This window comes from Bos grunniens, chromosome X, assembly GCF_055505025.1.
Source record: "Bos grunniens cultivar Pamir isolate PY7600 chromosome X, Bosgru_T2T1.0, whole genome shotgun sequence".
NCBI classification, from domain to species: domain Eukaryota; kingdom Metazoa; phylum Chordata; class Mammalia; order Artiodactyla; family Bovidae; genus Bos; species Bos grunniens.
Genome location: NC_141194.1, coordinates 109,510,095 through 109,529,702, shown reverse-complemented (window position 1 = coordinate 109,529,702; position 19,608 = coordinate 109,510,095). Strand labels below are relative to the sequence as shown.

The window sequence follows — 19,608 nt, the reverse complement described above, 5'->3', positions numbered from 1 at the left end:
CAAATATCCAGGTAAAGGATGCACAGAGTCCCAAACAAGAAGGACCCAACACACACAAAAGACATATCATAATCAAAATGGCAAAAGTTGAATATAAAAAGAGAATTTTAAAGGCAGCAAGAGGAAAACAAAGAGTCACATACAACTGGATCTCCATAAGGCTATCAGCTGATTTTTCTGCCAAAATTTTATAGACCAGAAGGCAGTGGTATGATATATTTAAACTTCTAAAAGAAAAACTGACATTAAAAGAAATGTTAAAAGGTATTTTTTAAGTGGGAAAGGTAAAGCTACAAGAAGTAAGAATTTACAGGACAGAAAATCACAACACTAAAGGCAAATACATAGTAAAGGTTATTGATCAACCATTTAAATAAGCTAGTATGAAGATTAAAAGCCAAAAGTTGTAAAATTGAGTATAATTACAAAAAAAACAGTTAAGTGAAAAATATGAAGATGTAAAATATAACATCAAAAGCATATAATATGGGAGGAAGTAAAAAATATAGATTTTCAGAATGTGTTTGAACTTTAATGATTATCAGTTTAAAATATGTAGATATAAGTCAACATATATAAACTCCACCGTAACCACAAATGAAAAACCTATAGATTCTCAAAAACTAGAAAGAAAGGAACATAAACAAACCACTAAAGAAAATCAGCAAACCGTAAGAAAATAGACTAAAATAAGAAGAACAGAGAAGGACTACAGAAACAACCAGAACATAAGTAACAAAATAGCAATAAGTACATATATATATACACATATACACTTTAAATGTCAATGGACTAAACGCTCCAGTCAAAGACACAGAGTGGCCAACTGGACATAAAGGCAAGACCTATCTATTTGCTGCCCTATAAGAGACACACTGTAGTGGTAAAGACAAATAGAGACTTAAAGTAAGGGGACACAAAATTATATTGCATACAAATGGAGACAAAAAGAAATCTAGGGTAATAATACAAATATTAGACAAAGTAGATTTAAAATAATGTATATAACAAAACACAAATAAGGGCAAAATATAATGATAAAGATGTCACTAAAAAAGAGAATGTAATATTTGCTAACATATATTCACCTAATATAGGAGCAGAGTTGGTGATGGACAGGGAGGCCTGGTGTGCTGCAATTCATGGGGTCACAAAGAGTCAGACACAACTGAGCGACTGAACTGAATTGAACTGAACTGAAATATATAAACCAAATATTAAGAGATATAAAGGGAGAAATTGACAATAATACAATAACAGTAACACCCCATTTACATCAATGGACTGATCATACAGACAGAAAATCAATAAGGAAACAGTTGCCTTAAATGACATATTAATCCAGCTGGACTTAGATATATATAGGACTTTTCCATCTAAGAATAGCAGAATATTATTTCAATTAATGGGAACATTACCAGGATAGATAATGTTCCACAAAATAAGTCTCAACAAATGTAAGAGGATAGAAACTATATCAAGTATTTTTTTCTGGCCACAATGGTATGAAACTAGAAATCAAGTACAGAAAAAAAAAAAAAAAAAAAAAAAAACTGTGGAAAACACAAACATGTAGACACTAAACAACATGCTACTAAAAAACTGATCAGTCAATAGAGAAATCAAAGAGGAAATGAAAAAATACTTTGATAAAAGTAAAAATAAAAACAAATCACTTCAAAATCCATGGAACATACCAAAAGCAGTTCTAAGAGGGAAACTTACGGCAATACAGGCCTACCTCAAGAAAGAAGAAAAAAATCAAATAAACAATGCAACCTACCTTAGAAAGTACTTATAAAAGGAAGAATAAAGCCCAAAGTCAGCAAAAGGAAAGAAATAATAAAGATCAGAATGGAAATAAACTAAAGAGAGACCAAAAAGAAAAGATCAATGAAACCAAGAGCTGTTATTTTAAAAAGATAAAATTGATATACCTTTAATTAGGCTCATTAAGAAAAATAGAGAAAGGACTCAATTGAACAAAGCTAGAAATGAAAGGGTAGAAATTGCACATTACATCTCAAAGACACAAAAATTATAACAGAATACTATGAAACAGTCATATATCAAGTAATTAGACATCTCATAGGAAAAGCATAAATTTCTAGGAACATACAATCTTACAAGACTGAATCAGGAAGAAATTGACAATCTGAATAGACTGATCACTAGTACTGAAGTTGGATTAGTAATCAAAAATGTCCAGAAAAAATTCTAAAACCTGACAGCTTCACAGGGGAATTTTGTCTGCTATCATTTTCTCCTCCTTTTTTCCCTAATCCCATAATTTAATCAGTCACCAAATTCTTACATCCCCACAATCACAACCTTCCTCCTGGATAACAAATCAATTTGTGACTAGCCTTTTCTTCCTCCAATACTGCCCTGCTCCCGATCTATTATTTATACCAAAGCAAGAGCCATATAGCCTTCATCTAAAACAAACAACACCCAAAAAAAGACCATGAAAATTTATCTTTAATTTTACTTAATAAGTGTATTTATTACAGTGGTATAGGTATAGTGATTTCAACACTATTTTATGTATATTGTATAATTAAGCAAATTAGTAAGTCAATGAGTACTACTTAGACTGGAATTAGTGGTATCAGTATAAACCCATTACACGTGCACATACATATATATGTCTACATTGTGTCTATATGTGGTGGTTTAGTCACTAAGTCGTGTCTGACTCATGACACCATAGACTGTAGACTGCCAGGCTCCTCTGTCCATGGGATTCTCCAGGTAACAATATTGGAATGGGTTGCCATTTCGCCCTTCAGGGGATCTTCCCAACCCAGGAATCGAACATGGGTCTCCTGCATTGCAGGCAGATTCTTTACTGACTGAGCTAAAAGGGAAGCTCCTACCTTTATATGTATAAATATGCATATATATGGGTGTGTGTATATATATGTGTGTGTATGTATATATATATATATATATTATTTTCTATTTTCTCAATTCTGTCCGCTGAAAGATCTTAGAAACAAAGAAACACAATAGCAATGAAAATATGTGGCACATAGAAGTTAGATTTTAAATATAATTTCCCACACAGAAAGATCCCATTTCTTCTTGGAAAAAATGATTGACTGTAAGGCTGAAAAGGGAGAGTACAAGTTAAGTATGGAATATGGTTATGCTATAGAACCTTTGACCGTGTGGATCACAATAAACTGTGGAAAATTCTGAAAGAGATGGGAATACCAGACCACCTGACCTGCCTCTTGAGAAACCTATATGCAGGTCAGGAAGCAACAGTTAGAAATGGACATGGAACAACAGACTGGTTCCAAATAGGAAAAGGAGTACGTCAAGGCTGTATATTGTCACCCTGCTTATTTAACTTATATGCAGAGTACATCATGAGAAAGCTGGACTGGAAGAAACACAAGCTGGAATCAAGATTGCCGGGAGAAATATCAATAACCTCAGATATACAGATGACACCACCCTTATGGCAGAAAGTGAAGAGGAACTAAAAAGCCTCTTGATGAAAGTGAAAGTGGAGAGTGAAAAAGTTGGCTTAAAGCTCAACATTCAGAAAACGAAGATCACGGCATCCGGTCCCATCACTTCATGGGGAAATAGATGGGGAAACAGTGGAAACAGTGTCAGACTTTATTTTTCTGGGCTCCAAAATCACTACAGAGGGTGACTGCAGCCATGAAATTAAAAGATGCTTACTCCTTGGAAGGAAAGTTATGACCAACCTAGATAGCATATTCAAAAGCAGAGACATTACTTTGCCAACAAAGGTTCGTCTAGTCAAGACCGTGGTTTTTCCTGTGGTCATGTATGGATGTGAGAGTTGGACTGTGAAGAAGGCTGAGCGCCGAAGAATTGATGCTTTTGAACTGTGGTGTTGGAGAAGACTCTTGAGAGTCCCTTGGACTGCAAGGAGATCCAACCAGTCCATTCCGAAGGAGATCAGCCCTGGGATTTCTTTGGAAGGAATGATGCTAAAGCTGAAACTCCAGTACTTTGGCCACCTCATGTGAAGAGTTGACACATTGGAAAAGACTCTGATGCTGGGAGGGATTGGGGGCAGGAGAAGGGGACGACAGAGGATGAGATGGCTGGATGGCATCACTGACTCGATGGACATGAGTCTCAGTGAACTCGGAGTTGGTGATGGACAGCGAGGCCTGGCATGCTGTGATTCATAGGGTCGCAAAGAGTCAGACACGACTGAGCAACTGATCTGATCTGATCTGATAGACCCAAAAAGTGCTCAAAAATGAATATACATCAAAAGTCAGCTTGAAGAGGCTCTCACTAAGCAAATATGGGAAATTAGGAGCAATAATTCTAATCAAAATAGATAATAACAAATAATAATATTAATGGATTACAATTCATTGAATAAAAAAAGAATCCATCTGTTCATGCTGATAGTTGCCTAATTAACTAAAGAGAAGGAAAGAGATTTCTTATAATACTGTCATATAATAAATGTAGATGATTTGGCAAAAGAATATGGACTACAGATCAGAAAATAGTATTATGTCAGGTTATATTTTTTGAATTTATAATTTCATTATAATTTTATAAAATAACTTCTATGTTCTAAGAAAGTACACACTAGAGTATTTATGGATAAAGGGTTATAATATGTGCATCTGATTTTCAAATGATTCAGGAAAAATTTAAATATATATACATCTGAATACTTGCCCTTTCAATATGGCCCATGAAGTATTGTAATATGTTTACTTCCTTATGAGATCCCATCTAGCCATCAGATTTCTCTTCTTCAGAATATCAGGCTGATGTGTGATCAGGGTTTTTAGAACAAAGACATGTTTCCCAGCTGTTCCTGAGATACATCTGCCATCCAGGCAGGGATTGCTATTTTATTACCAGAAATGGGTGTGGCCAAATGTGGTTTAACACCCTATATGCATTTACCTAAGTGAAATTCAGAACCTTCCAAAACCACACCAGAGAGACTAACCATTGAAATGAAGGATTAGGACACATTTCCAGTACTCAGAGGGAAGAAACTCAACTTGATACTAACCTCATTAATCAAAACACTATTAAAGGTACCTTTAGACTCTTCTTAAATACCCAAGAAGATCTTAAAACAATAACTGACCTCCAAGCCCAGGTCGCAGCCGATTGTCATAGCCATCCAGAAGACGATCCAAGATTCTGGTGAAGATAGTGATGTTGTCGGTGCTGTCATCAGGAATATCTGGAGCATGCTTTGGAGAGAGTCTGAGGGAGTGAAAGAAAACAAGACACAAAATAATAGTTCTTAATAGCAAATATTTACATGTCTAAACACTTTAATTCAAGAAAATGTCAATCAGTTGATTGGGCCAGTTAAATGGCTTTGTACCTCCCAAATCAGTAAGTACTTTGGCATGAGCTTTAGCAAAATATGGTCCATCCCTATCTATTTCTGCTTTATTGACTATGCCAAAGCCTTTGACTGTGTGGATCACAATAAACTGTGGAAAATTCTGAGAGAGATGGGAATCCCAGACCACCCGACCTGCCTCTTGAGAAACCTATATGCAGGTCAGGAAGCAACAGTTAGAAATGGACATGGAACAACAGACTGGTTCCAAATAGGAAAAGGAGTACGTCAAGGCTGTATATTGTCACCCTGCTTATTTAACTTATATGCAGAGCACATCATGAGAAACACTGGGCTGGAAGAAGCACAAGCTGGGATCAAGACTGCAGGGAGAAATATCAATAACCTCAGATATACAGATGACACCACCCTTATGGCAGAAAGTGAAGAGGAACTAAAAAGCCTCTTGATGAAAGTGAAAGAGGAGAGTGAAAAAGTTGGCTTATAGCTCAACATTCAGAAAACTAACATCATGGCATCTGGTCCCATCACTTCATGGGAAATAGATGGGGAAAAAGTAGAAACAGTGAGAGACGTTATTTTGGGGGGCTCCAAAATCACCACAGATGGTGATTGCAGCCATGAAATTAAAAGATGCTTATTCCTTGGAAGGAAAGTTTTGACCAACCTAGATAGCATATGAAAAAGCAAAGACATTACTTTGCCAACAAAGGTCCATCTAGTCAAGGCTATGGTTTTTCCAGTGGTCATGTATGGATGTGAGAGTTGGACTGTGAAGAAAGCTGAGCGCCGAAGAATTGATGTTTTTGAACTGTGGTCTTAGAGAAGACTCTTGAGAGTCCCTTGGACTGCAAGGAGATCCAACCAGTCCATTCTAAAGGAGATCAGTCCTGGGTGTTCATTGGAAGGACTGATGCTAAAGCTGAAACTCCAATACTTTGGCCACCTCATACGAAGAGTTGACTCATCAGAAAAGACTCTGATGCTGGGAGGGATTGGGGGCAGGAGGAGAAGGGGACAACAGAGGATGAGATGGCTGGATGGCATCACCAACTCGATAAACATGAGTCTGAGTAAACTTTGGGAGTTGGTGATGGACAGGGAGGCCTGGAGTGCTGCGGTTCATGGGGTTGCAAAGAGCTGGACATGACTGAGCGACTGAACTGAACCCAGCAGTAGAGAAAAACCAGTAGAAATCTTAGACAGATGTCTGTGGGAATAATACCTGGCATAAAGTTGATTTATCAAATTTTGTTTCAGGAACAAGAGGGCCCCAAAACAAAAAAGGAAAATTTTAAATTACCCCTCTTTCTAATCTAGAATATGTTCACAGAACAACAAAGCCAGAAAAACCCTTGAATTGCATATAATCTACCTATATCTCACCCGGTGGAGATAGAGCAACAAAGCAAAAGCATTCCATTAAATGTTAAAGCCACCAGAACTCTTAAGAGATTCCCTAAACTCTCTCATTTTATACATGGGGAAATAAGCTCAGAGAAGATACCAAATTTTCCCACAGTCATATTGCTACTGAGGGTCATACAGAACTATAATCAAAAATTGCTGATTTTCTGGAGACCCGCAGCTATCTCCTGCTTATCCAGTGTGGATGCCTTTTGCAAGCCTTTCCAAGCAGTAGGTTCTTTGTGCTGGTGTGCTATGTTCAGTCATGTCTGACTCTTTGTGACCCTGTGGCCTATAGCCCGCCAGGCTCCTCTGTCCATGGAATTCTCCAGGCAAGAATACTGGAGTGGGTTGCCATTCCCTTCTCCAGAGGATCTTCCCGACCAAGGGATGGAACCCATGTTTCCTGCACTGGCAGGCGGACTCTTTACCACTGTACAACTGATCAGGCTGATGGCATCATCAACTCAATGGATATGAGTTTCAGCAAGCTCTGGGAGATGGTAAAGGACAGGGAAACCTGGAGTGCTACAGTCCATGGGGTCACAAGCAGTGAGACAAGACTGAGATACTGAACAACAACAACAAATTAGCCTCCAATTAAAATAAATCAATTTAAAAATTAAAAAAAAAATCTGGCTAAAGCTGTGACAAATGCTTTCATGCTTTTATGAAGAGAAGCTTGGCGTGGTTTGGCAAGTCTAGAAATAAAGAAAGGACCTGGGTAGTTTAGTGGAAAGAGAGATATAGTGAAGGAAATGGCTGTTGCCCAGGGTCAAGAAGCATGGTGTAGAATCAGGTAATAAACTAGAAGTCAGAAATCCTACGTCCAAGTGCCAGCTGTATTCGTGATTTGGAGTAGTCCATTAAAGCCTGTATCACTGTAGGTCTTGGTTTTACCCATTCTTACTTTGGATCCAGAAGGTTGCCATTAATAGATATATAATAACTATTCCTAGCATCTAGTTCGGAGAAGGCAATGGCACTCCACTCCAGTACTCTTGCCTGGAAAATCCCATGGATGGAGGAGCCTGGTAGGCCTCAGTCCATGGGGTCACTAAGGGTCGGACACGACTGAGCGACTTCCCTTTCACTTTTCACTTTCATGCACTGGAGAAGGAAATGGCAACCCACTCCAGTGTTCTTGCCCGGAGAATCCCAGGGACGGCGGAGCCTGGTGGGCTGCCGTCTATGGGGTCGCACAGAGTCGGACACGACTGAAGCGACTTAGCAGCAGAAGCAGCAGCAGCAGCATCTAGTTAATCAGAGCAATAAAAGACATAGAATAACAGTTGAGAGGAATCTTGAGAGGCAGTCAATATGTCTTCCTTAAAGAGAAAAATCTACAGAATATTATGTATGCATGTGTTACTTGCTCAGTTGTGTCTGACTTTTTTGCGATCCCATGGACTGTAGCCCCCCAGGCTTCTCTGTCCGTGGAATTCTCCAGGCAAGAATATTAGAGTGGGTTGCCATTTCCTACTCCAGGGGATCTTCCCAACCCAGGGGTCAAACCTGGTTCTCCCGCATTGCAGGCATATTCTTTACCATCTGAGCCACTAGGGAAGCCCACGGAATAGTAGGAACATCTAAACTAAATAGTTTTCACTCTACACTGCCACTCGCTAGCTGGTAAACTGTCAAAAGCCATTTTGAACACAAATTTCCTTAATTCATAAACCTAACTCAATTTACGTAATCATTCAATGTATCTTTCATGAGCATCAACTATGTGCCTATAGAAAAAAACAGAGCAGAAACAAAAGGTAAAATAAGGCAAGTAATCTCTCCCTTGCTTACAGGTTTGCTGACAGAATCAAATGATAAAAGTAGATATACATGGAATGAAAAGGGGAATTAGGTTTAACTAGACTGGAGACATGAATTTGAATTTATTAGTTGAGTGACCATAAGTCACATAACACCTCTCTAACAGCTTTCTAATTTTGAAAATTAAAATAACTTCACAGATATGTTGTATTAATATTAAATAATGTATTAAAATTTCCAGATTTAATATTTAATATCTAAAAGTATTCAAAATTTGTTTTGTCTTCTTTAAGATAGTAGTTTATGCACTCAAATACACTGAAGTGAAGTGAAGTCACTCAGTCGTGTCCAACTCTTTGCGACCCCATGGACTCAAATACAGTATTCAAATGTAAATAATGACAAAATATAGGCACCCTCATCCGCCAAAGCCATAAGGAAAGCTTTCGCCAAGAGGCACTGGAAACCAGTGAGACTAGAGATGATTGGCTGTTTTAGTGAAAAGAGTACCAGAAAAGATACACACACCTTATTTGGAAGCGGAAAAAAGAAGGAAACTATAGTGCAGAGCTAACAAACTGACATCAGTATGTTGAGGAGATAAATACAGACACCCTGTCAGGTCTCAGCTCACATTTGGCTTAATCTTCAATATTCTGAATCCATCTTGCATGGGCTGTGGGGAGAGAGGCTGTGGGAGCTTAATTGATTTTGTGAAAACCTCTTTCGCATTTTCCCTTAACTCTCACTGCAGGGAATCTTGACCCTGTTTAGCCTAATTTGATTTCTGGGAAACAGGTCTATGAATTGAATGAAAAGCCATTTTTTGGATTACTGGAAGCAGGTGAAAAGCAGAAACATCAGAGAGTCATAGACAAGCTATAAAGGGCTTCAGAGATTACCTACTCCAGGCGGGTCTATTTATGGGAATTGTAAAGCCCCTGAACATAACTTTTAATTTCGGTCCAGAATTCTTGAATATAAGGCCCATATACTGTGCTACCTCTTTTACTGAAATAATAAGTTCCTTGATGATGCATTTCTACCCCCTGCCGATTCTGTTTTGATATGTTAGCAGCATTAGTCACTAATAACTTTAAAATTTTTAAGTCAAAAATCAATGCTTAATGTCATTCCAAAACAATTTTCAATAGAGTGCTCTATGATTTTGATTACTTGACTTGATTACTAATAAAATTTTCTCCCAGTGTACTCTTATTATTGCATGGGCAGCTGGAAGCTGGTTTAATTTAGAACCCAAGTTAGAACTCTCTTTTTAAATATATGAACTGCAACAAGCTGAAGATTCTATAGTTTGGGTCCATTCAAAACAGTTTGGAGGAACAACAAAGCATTATGGTATGTCAGGATTATGGAGGACTTTAGAGATCATGTAAGTATTTCCCTTCACTTTACAGATGGATGGCCTGAGACACCAAAAGAAAGGGATTGTTTAAAGCCATGTGCTTATTAAGTTGATGAGACTGATGCAATAACCATGCTTGCTTTGCCTTATATCCATCATTACTGGCTGGACAAAATATATTAATAATGCATCATTAAAAATGAAAATGATGTTACTAAGACACTATCTATAGGTTAGACAAGTTTAGTCATTTATCGAGTCCCAAAGAGTCAGACAGAACTGAGCGACTGAACTGAACTGAACTGAAAAATGGAAAAGTGGTAAATCCAAAGAACTAGGGTCAGATGAACAGTTTTAGTTCTGACTCCCACTAACTGACCATGTGAACTATTTCCTTGCATGTAAAATAGGGATAGGTCCCCAACTTATAATGCTGTTGGAAGAAATAAGTAAAGAAGATAATAAACATAAAATTACTTTGTAAATGGTAAAACTCAACATACATTGAGGATGATCATTCCTTTTTCCCCAGACTCCTGAAAATGTAATGCTGCTGCTGCTAAGTCACTTCAGTCGTGTCTGACTCTGCGACCCCATAGACGGCAGGCTACCAGGCTCCTCCGTCTCTGGGATTCTCCAGGCAAGAACACTGGAGTGGGTTGCCATTTCCTTCTCCAATGCATAAAAGTGAAAAGTGAAAGTGAAGTCGCTCAGTCATGTCCGCCTCTTCATGACCCCATGGACTGCAGCCTACCAGGCTCCTCCGTCCATGGGATTTTCCAGGCAAGAGTACTGGAGTGGGTTGCTATTGCCTTCTCCAGACACCTTTGAAAGACATGCATTTTTATGCTATGGTTAAAGTTAAACTCACTGAGCAATTAAGTTCAGGATAAATAAATAGTATCAGTTCAACCACATTGAGGAAGCACCTTAATGTGCTTATGCCCAGGGGAAGCAAAAGAGTCACAGAATGTGGAGTCGCTGATGCAGTTCATAAAACAACCCAAAGACAGGAGAAATTTACTTCATTAAAAGGTTGGCATCTTTTTCTAATACTGTATATCTCCTGGGGGAGAACAGATTTTAAAAATAAAGAAAATTCAAAGTTACTATGCAGAAAGTAATATTAACAAGATATATTAATAATATATAAAGAAATATATATATTGGATTCTATAATATATAAGGAACTCATACAACTCAATAGCAAAAGGAAAAATAATTCAATTAAAAAATGGTCAAAGAAACTGAGTAGGCATTTTTCCAAAGAGGACACAAATTGCTAACAAGTATTATTGTTGTTGTTCATCATCACTAATCATCAGATAAAAGCAAATCAAAACAACAATGAAATACCAACTCGCCTTTTAGAATGACATTTTATCAAAAAGACAAGAGATAACAAATGTTGGCAAGGATGTGAAGAAACGGGAACTCTCATGCACTGTTGGTGAGAATGTAAATTGCTAGAGCTATTATTGTCCAACTCAGTGGACAATGAGGATTAACTGTCCCAGGTCAGTTCAGTTCAGTCCCTCAGCCGTGTCCAACTCTTTGCGACCCCATGGACTGCAGCACGCCACACTTCCCGGTCTTTCACCATCTCCCAGAACTTGCTCAAACTCATGTCCATTGAGTCAGTGATGCCATCCAACCATCTTATACACTGTCATCCCCTTTTCCTCCTGCCTTCAATCTTTCCCAGCATCAGGGACTTTTCCAGTGAGTCAGTTCTTCACATCAGGTGGCCAAAGTATTGGAGTTTTAGCTTCAGCACCAGTCCTTCCAATGAATACTCAGGACTGATTACCTTTAGGATTGACTGGTTGGATCTCCTTGCTGTCCAAGGGACTCTCAAGAGTCTTCTCCAACACCACAAAGCATCAATTCTTCAGTGCTCAGCTTTCTTTATAGTCCAACTCTCACATCCACACATGACTACTGGAAAAATCATAGCTTTGACTACACGGACCTTTGTTGGCAAAGTAATGTCTCTGCTTTTTAATGTGCTGTCTAGGTTGGTCATAACTTTTCTTCCAAGGAGCAAGCATTTTTTAATCTCATTGCTGCAGTCACCATCTGCAGTGATTTGGGAGCCCCCAGAAATAAAGTCTGTCACTGTCTCCACTGTTTCCCCATCTATTTACCATGAAGTCATGGGACCAGACGCCATGATCTTAGTTTTCTGAATGTTGAGTTTTAAGCCACCTTTTGCACTGTGTAAAATCATTTCTATGTGGAACTAAAAAAAAAAAAAACAAAAAACTGAACTTGTGCAAATAGACACTAGAATGGTAGTTACCAGAGATTGGGGTGGTAAGGAATTGGGGAGATTTTGTTTAAGGCTACAAACTTACAAGTAGTAGAAAAGTTCTGGGGGTGTGAGATACAACACAATGACTACAGTCAACAATACTATATTGTAAACTTCAAAGTTACTAAGAAACTATGTGACATGATAGAGACATTAACTAACTCTACTATATCATATTGCAATATATATAAATGTATCACCTTAAGTACAATGCTATCAATATGTGTAAATTATATCTCAATTTTTTTAAAAAGTATGTTTTAAAAATTCCTGTTCAGATTATGTGGTTTTCTGTGACTCTGCATTCCATTCCCCATATACTTTTACAGCTGCAAATTCTAGTACTTTTTCTGACCAGAAACCATAGCCATATCAGATTATTTACCATTTCCCCATACCCCTCATGTTTTTATTGTCCAGGTCCAGTCATTCTAATAAGTGAAAGGGTCAAGCTAAAAATTCAGCACTAGGGATGCCAGCTATATACTCGGAACTCAGTAACACACATTCTAATGTTTTTACAGAAGCCACTTAAGAAAAAAGAATAAACGTATTTTTGGCTAGAATACGCACAATCCATCTCAGACAGCTGTGCTTTTCTTAAATGGCAACTATAGATTTGTTCTGAAACTAAAGAAGTATTATTTTAAGGCACACACATTCACTATGTGCTCTGCCTATTCACACTCTTTGCTGAATTAAAGTAAAATAAAAACCAAGTCCTTTCTACCTTCTTAGTCACTAAAAGCCACCGCTTCACAGAAACACACAAGAAGATCTGACTATTGTATGTTCTGAATGATTAAATACCAAGGTACTATACCTTAGAGATATGATTTCATATGTGAATGTAAGCAGACATACCTCAACATAAAATGGGTTGTATTCTAAATTTGCAAAGAAATAAAGGTCCATTCTTCCTTTGAAACAATGCCATAAAAGGCAATTAGTCTTTCAGGCAAAGCTACACAAGTCCTTATTTCTTGTAATTTGTCTGAATGATTGTAATTGCCAATGCACGAGCACTATTTCAGCAACATTTCTCATTAAGCAGACTTTCATAGGCCAGTCTGAGAACCATTTATAACACTGCCTATGTGGAGAAAAGAATTATGATACAAATGAAGGCACACTACAGTACTAGGAATATTCTCTTCTACACTATTATTATTTACTCTCTATCCCACATCCATGGCCATGACCAAAGCAATGAGGTGGTCATGAGCTCAAATCTCTCAGTCAATCCTGGTGGCTAGTATCCTTGCAGTGGAGAGTCCTGACAGTCATCATCTTAACCAAGAGATTCATTTTACCATCAGTAATACTGAGACACTGTTACCTCCTGACCTGATACAATAGGAAGTCAGAGCATCACTTACCAAGTATTCTTGACCCTGGCTTCAAATGTCCAGCTCTGCCCTGTGTTACAAATTCTGTATTTCTACCTCAAAATGGAAAATTATACTTCTTATTTCTCTAGGTCCTATAAGAAAATTATACTTGCCCAATTGTAGCACTGGCCAGGCAGTCATGTAGCTGAGATATTAAATATTCAGAGGTTGAGGGATTACTATATATAAGTAAATGTTCATGTACACAAAATATATGGACATGTGCCTAATTTTTACTTAAAGGTGACCAAACACATGAAAACCAAAACATTGTAGCAATTAATAGCATGTACTCTGAAGCCAGACTGGGTTTGGGTTCTGGCTCTGCCGCTTTTAAACTGTGTGAGCTTTGGCAAGTTACTTGACCTCTCGGTGTCTCCATATTTTATCTCTGAAACAGTAATAATAGCAGCACCTAGTTAGCAGATCTGTTTTAAGGATTATATGAATTAACATATGTAAAGCACTTAGAATAGTGCTTGGCACATAGTAAGAGTTATTTAAGTATAAGCTCTAAAGGAACATGATAGAATATGAAAACTAAAAATAAAGTATTGAACTAAGTTTCAAAAAAATCTAGAGAGCAAAGGAGAATACCAAGTTCTAAGCACTGTCTGGAAAACTGTATCATGTGAGGAGACAAGTTGAAAGTGATGAGAGTTATCCTGTAGACAAGAAAGCATGGAGTAGCTCTGAGAGGAAGGAAGTATGAAATAGGAAGGAAGTGTCACAGAAGCCTAAAATAGGTAGGCATTAGAGGAAGGTGGACTTCTGTTCAATATAGGAAGCACTTTCCCATCCCTAGAGCTATATGCCCATGGTAGTAATGCAGTTTACTACTGGAGGGATTCAAACTGGTAGGTCAATCATAAAGCATAATGCAAGAAGGATTCTTGGTCAGGATAAGAGCTTAGGACTTATGGCTTCTCAGGTCCCACATCTGGTTCCTAAATTTTAAGATTTGGAGATTGAATGGTAAGAGTATTAATGTATTGATGCCATAATAGAGATTATATACACAAAGAAGAGACTGGATTTTACATACTTGCACTTCAATCAAAATTAGCTTGACATATACCCACTCAACATGTGCCCTACCTGTTCACATTATTCACTGAGTTAAAGTAAAATAAAAACCAAATCCTTAATGTTTCTCTTAGTAACTTAGTATTTATTGGGTTGGCCAAAAAGTTCATTTGGGTTTTTTTGTAAGATGATATGGAAAAACCCAAACAAACTTTTTGGCCAACCCAATACATGTGTAGCCACAGTTATTCTGAGATTAAGAGAACTGAGAAAATATATTTCATGATGAAAGCAGACACTTAGAAGAACCTTTGGAACAGTGGCACCAAGTCAGGCTATGAATATGACAAGGAGATAATTAATTCAACCATTTCCTCTTAAATTCAAAATATCTGCTCACCACTGCCACTACTATGGAATCTTGATGCAGAAAAAGTGATTTGGGTTCATGTAAATGTAAGGCCTTGTGCCCAATGTCTGTCATTCCTTCTTCTAGATATATTATATACTCGTGTTCAACCTGTTCACTTTCTTATAAGGATAACCTATATGAACTATCTCAGCAGGGCTGCCACAGCCTCTGTCTTCAAGTAGGCAGAAGATCAGAGGGAAGAAGAAGGGAAAGTGTGGGTATGCAATCTCTTAGCTCTCTCTCTCTCTGTGAAAGCTCCTCCACTAAAGATTTCTGCACTCTTAAAAAGACTTGTTTTATATGACATATCTACTGCTGGCCTTAGGTTCTTGCTCTATTCCTTGGAGTATACCTATACCCAGATCATACCTTCACAATTAGTCCCTTTGCAAACATATTCTCCTCAAATAGTCTTCATTGACATTCCCCATCTGTTTTCTTTGGGATCCTGACTGATACACATCTCAGGTTTCAACAAATTACAGTCAGACAAGGATAGTTGTTGTTCAGTCATGTCTGACTCTTTGTGATCCTATGGACTGCAGCACACCAGGCTTCCCCGTCCTTCACTATCTCCTAGAGCTTGCTCAAACTCATGTCCACTGAGTCGGTGATGCCATCCAACCATCTTATCTTCTGTTGCCCCCTTCTCCTCCTGCCTTCAATCTTTCCCAGCATCAGGGTCTTTTCCAATGAGTCAGTTCTTCGCATCAGGTGGCCAAAGTATTGCAGCTTCAGCATCAGCCTTTCCAATGAATGAATATTCAGGGTTGATTTCCTTAAGGATTAACTGGTTTGATCTCTTTGCTGTCCAAGGGACTCTCAAGAATCTTCTCCAGCACTACAGTTCAAAGGCATCAATTCTTGGGTGCTCAACCTTTTTTATTGTCCAGCTCTCACATGCATACATGACTACTGGAAAAACCATAGCTTTGACTATTTGGACCTTTGTTGGGAGAGTAATGTCTCTGCTTTTTAGTATACTGTCTGGGTTTGTCATTGCTTTTCTTCCAAGGAGCAAGGGCCTTTTAATTTCATGGCAGCAGTCACTGTCCACAGTGATTTTGGAGCCCAAAAAAACAAAGTCTGCACTGCTTCCATTGTTTCCCCATCTATTTGCCATGATGTGATGGGACCGGATGCCATAATCTTCATTTTTGGACTGTTGAGTTTTAAGTCCGCTTTTTCACTCTCCTCTTTCACCTTCATCAATAGGCTTTTTAATTCCTCTTTGCTTTCTGTCATTAGAGTGGTGTCATCTGCATATCTGAGGTTATTGATATTTCTCCCTGCAATCGTGTATACAGACTGGGATAGAAGATCCATTTGGCATTTACTTGCTACTTAGCTTGACCCATCATTAAATTGCTTATATTCAACAATTTTGACCCAGAGTAGTGAAGAAAGCTGAGCGCCGAAGAATTGATGCTTTTGAACTGTGGTGTTGGAGAAGATCCTTGGGAGTCCCTTGGACTGCAAGGAGATCCAACCAGTCCATTCTAAAGGAGATCAGTCCTGGAATTTCTTTGGAAGGAATGATGCTGAAGCTTAAACTCCAGTTCTTTGGCCACCTCATGTGAAGATTTGACTCATTGGAAAAGACTCTGATGCTGGGAGGGATTGAGGGCAGGAGGAGAAGGGGACGACAGAGGATGAGATGGCTGGATGGCATCACTGACTCGATGGACGTGAGTCTGAGTGAACTCCGGGAGTTGGTGATGGACAGGGAGGCCTGGCGTGCTGCGATTCATGGGGTCGCAAAGAGTCGGACACGACTGAGTGACTGAACTGAACTGAAGGATATTTTCATAACGGTCCAACCTAACACTTTTCACAAATACAGTTCTCAGTTGTTAATGGTCAAAATACTGAGCCAGGGAACAGGAGTATAAGAAATATATTACAGGAAGCTGAAATTGTTCCTTGCAGCTTTTCTTTAAAAATGATGGGACTAGGAATCATAGACTGGCGTTTTAACCTATCCCTATGATTAATTTTCTGTAAAGTCTTAGAAAAGTAAATGTCCTTTGTTGGAAGCCAATTTTGTCATGCACAAAATAAGGGATCAGATAAGATGCTCTCAACGGGTTTTTCCATGTCTGCTATTCTAAAATTTCTGAAGCCCATATTCCTAAATATACTGTAAGCTCTTGGAAAACAAGGACTGTGTACCCAGAGTATTGTCCAAACATTCCTTATATCAGAATCAGGTAGGCACTTGATAGAAATGCAGATTTTTAGGCACTACCCCCAAGTTCAGTCAATTCAGTTCAGTCACTCAGTCGTGTCCAACTCTTTGTGACCCCATTAACAGCAGCACACCAGGCCTCCCTGTCCATCACCAACTCCCGGAGTCCACCCAAACCCATGTCCATCAAGTCAGTGATGCCATCCAACCATCTCATCCTCTGTCATCCCCTTCTCCTCCTGCCCTCAATCTTTCCCAGTATCAGAGGCTTTTCCAATGAATCAGCTCTTCGCATCAGGTGGCCAAAGTATTGCAGTTTCAGCTTCAACATCAGTCCCTCCAATGAATACCCAGGACTGATCTCCTTTAGGATGGACTGGTTGGATCTCCTTGCAGTCCAAGGGACTCTCAAGAGTCTTCTCCAACACCATAGTTCAAAAGCATCAATTCTTCGGCGCTCAGCCTTCTTTATAATCCAACTTTCACACCCATACATGACCAATGGAAAAACCACAGCCTTGACTAGATGGACCTTTGTTAGCAAAGTAATGTCTCTGCTTTTTAATATGCTGTCTAGGTTGGTCATAACTTTCCTTTCAAGGAGCAAGAGTCTTTTAATTTCATGGCTGCAGTCACCATCTGTAGTGATTTTGGAGCCCAGAAAAATAAAGTCAGCCACTGTGTCCAACTGTTTCCCCATTTATTTGCCATGAGGTGATGGGACTGGATGCCATGATCTTAGTTTTCTGAATGTTGAGCTTTAAGCCAACTTTTTCACTCTCCTCTTTCACTTTGATCAGGAGGCTTTTTAGTTCTTCTTCACTTTCTGCCATAAGGGTGGTGTCATCCGCATATCTGAGGTTATTGATATTTCTCCTGGCAATCTTGATTCCAGGTTGTGCTTCCTCCAGCCCGGCGTTTCTCATGATGTACTATGCATATAAGTTACTAAATCAAATTCTCCAGGTGTGCAACCTGTTTCCTTGCTTAAGCCTACAGAGAGCTATTGCATTTAGAACATGATTTAAATAAAGTATTGGTTAATAAACCACTGTTGTTTGTTGAAGCTGCTTGGGTAGCCAACCACGTGATTTAATTGAATAATCCACTAAAGGTGGATAAAATAATGCAGCAAATGGATTTTATTCAACACACAGAAACATCATTAATAAGGTATGAAAACAAGCAAACAAAAAGCAGCAGCTGTTAAGTATTAGAGCTACCAGCATATACATTTTAATGTTGTATTGGTTTCTATATTTACAGCAAATACAAATATAATGCCAACACTAATATTCAGAGCCAGACTTTTAGTAGTTTTATCTCCTAAAAAGCATGAATTGTATTGGACGTGGAAGAAAATAAAGTCCCCCCAAAAGTTTTTAATATCTCTGTATTAAATATAAGCACTTGTCTCTGCTTTTCCAAGCAGGATATCTTGGCCTTCTCTTTAATATAGTTTTCAAAAGGCTCAATTATCTGACTTTCAAAGCACCAACAGGATATAAGCAAACCAATATAAACAGGAGAGGTGACAGCTAACACTGAGGATGGAGACACAAAAAGAAAAAAGCAGATATAGAATAAACATAATGAATGCTCTTTATGATGATCAGAAAGTCACCATGAAGAAGGACTATTCTGCTCAAAATCCTTCTTTAGTATTATTAGATAACATGTAATATATCTTTTAGAGAACTTTACTCTCAGTTAAAATTAAAAAGCCTTTAACATTTGATGAGGTAAGCTTCATTTATGTAGAACTTCCATCTTATTTAGAATATCTATCATGCCCAATGAAATCAGATACATGAGAAGTTAATAAGATAGAATTAGTCTTTTTTTTTTTTTCCACACTGGAATAAAGAGTAAAAAGGGCCTTGTGGGCCAAGTTTCTAAGGACATATTAGTCTAGTTCTATAGCCCTCAGCCCCAGAGATTATCATTGAAAATGCTGATAGAAGATGGAAAGACTTAGAGTACACTAAGATAATTGAATACTACTCAGCCATAAAAGCAATGAATGTCACTTAAACTGAGGCAAATGAACCTAGAGCCTGTTATGCAAACTGAAGTAAGTCAGAAAGTGAAAAACAAATATTGCACATTAACGCATATATATGGAATCTGGAAAAATGACACAGATGAACCTATTTGAAAAGCAGAAATAGAGACACAGACATAGAGAATGGACTTGTGGACAAAAGGGGTGAAGGGGAGGGTGGGATGAATTGGGAGATTGGGATTGACATATGTAATACACTACCATGCATAAAATAGTTAGCTAGTGGGAACCTGCTGTATAGCATAGCAAGCTTAGTTCGGTGCTCTATGATAACCTAGAGGGGTGGGATGTGGGGGCACTGGGAGGGAGATTCAAAAGGGTAAGGAGA

The 19,608-nt window shown here is 38.3% G+C and overlaps 1 protein-coding gene across 2 annotated transcripts in view; it reads right to left on the bottom strand.

Moving 5' to 3' along the window:
• GABRA3 (gamma-aminobutyric acid type A receptor subunit alpha3) overlaps positions 1 to 19,608 on the bottom strand; it is a 242,931-nt gene that overhangs the window by 122,843 nt on the left and 100,480 nt on the right. For both annotated transcript variants that reach the window (XM_086388135.1, XM_086388136.1), the window contains one exon: positions 5,114 to 5,235. In XM_086388135.1, the coding sequence (XP_086244261.1) occupies positions 5,114 to 5,235 (122 nt within the window). The remainder of the gene's footprint in view (positions 1 to 5,113; positions 5,236 to 19,608) is intronic.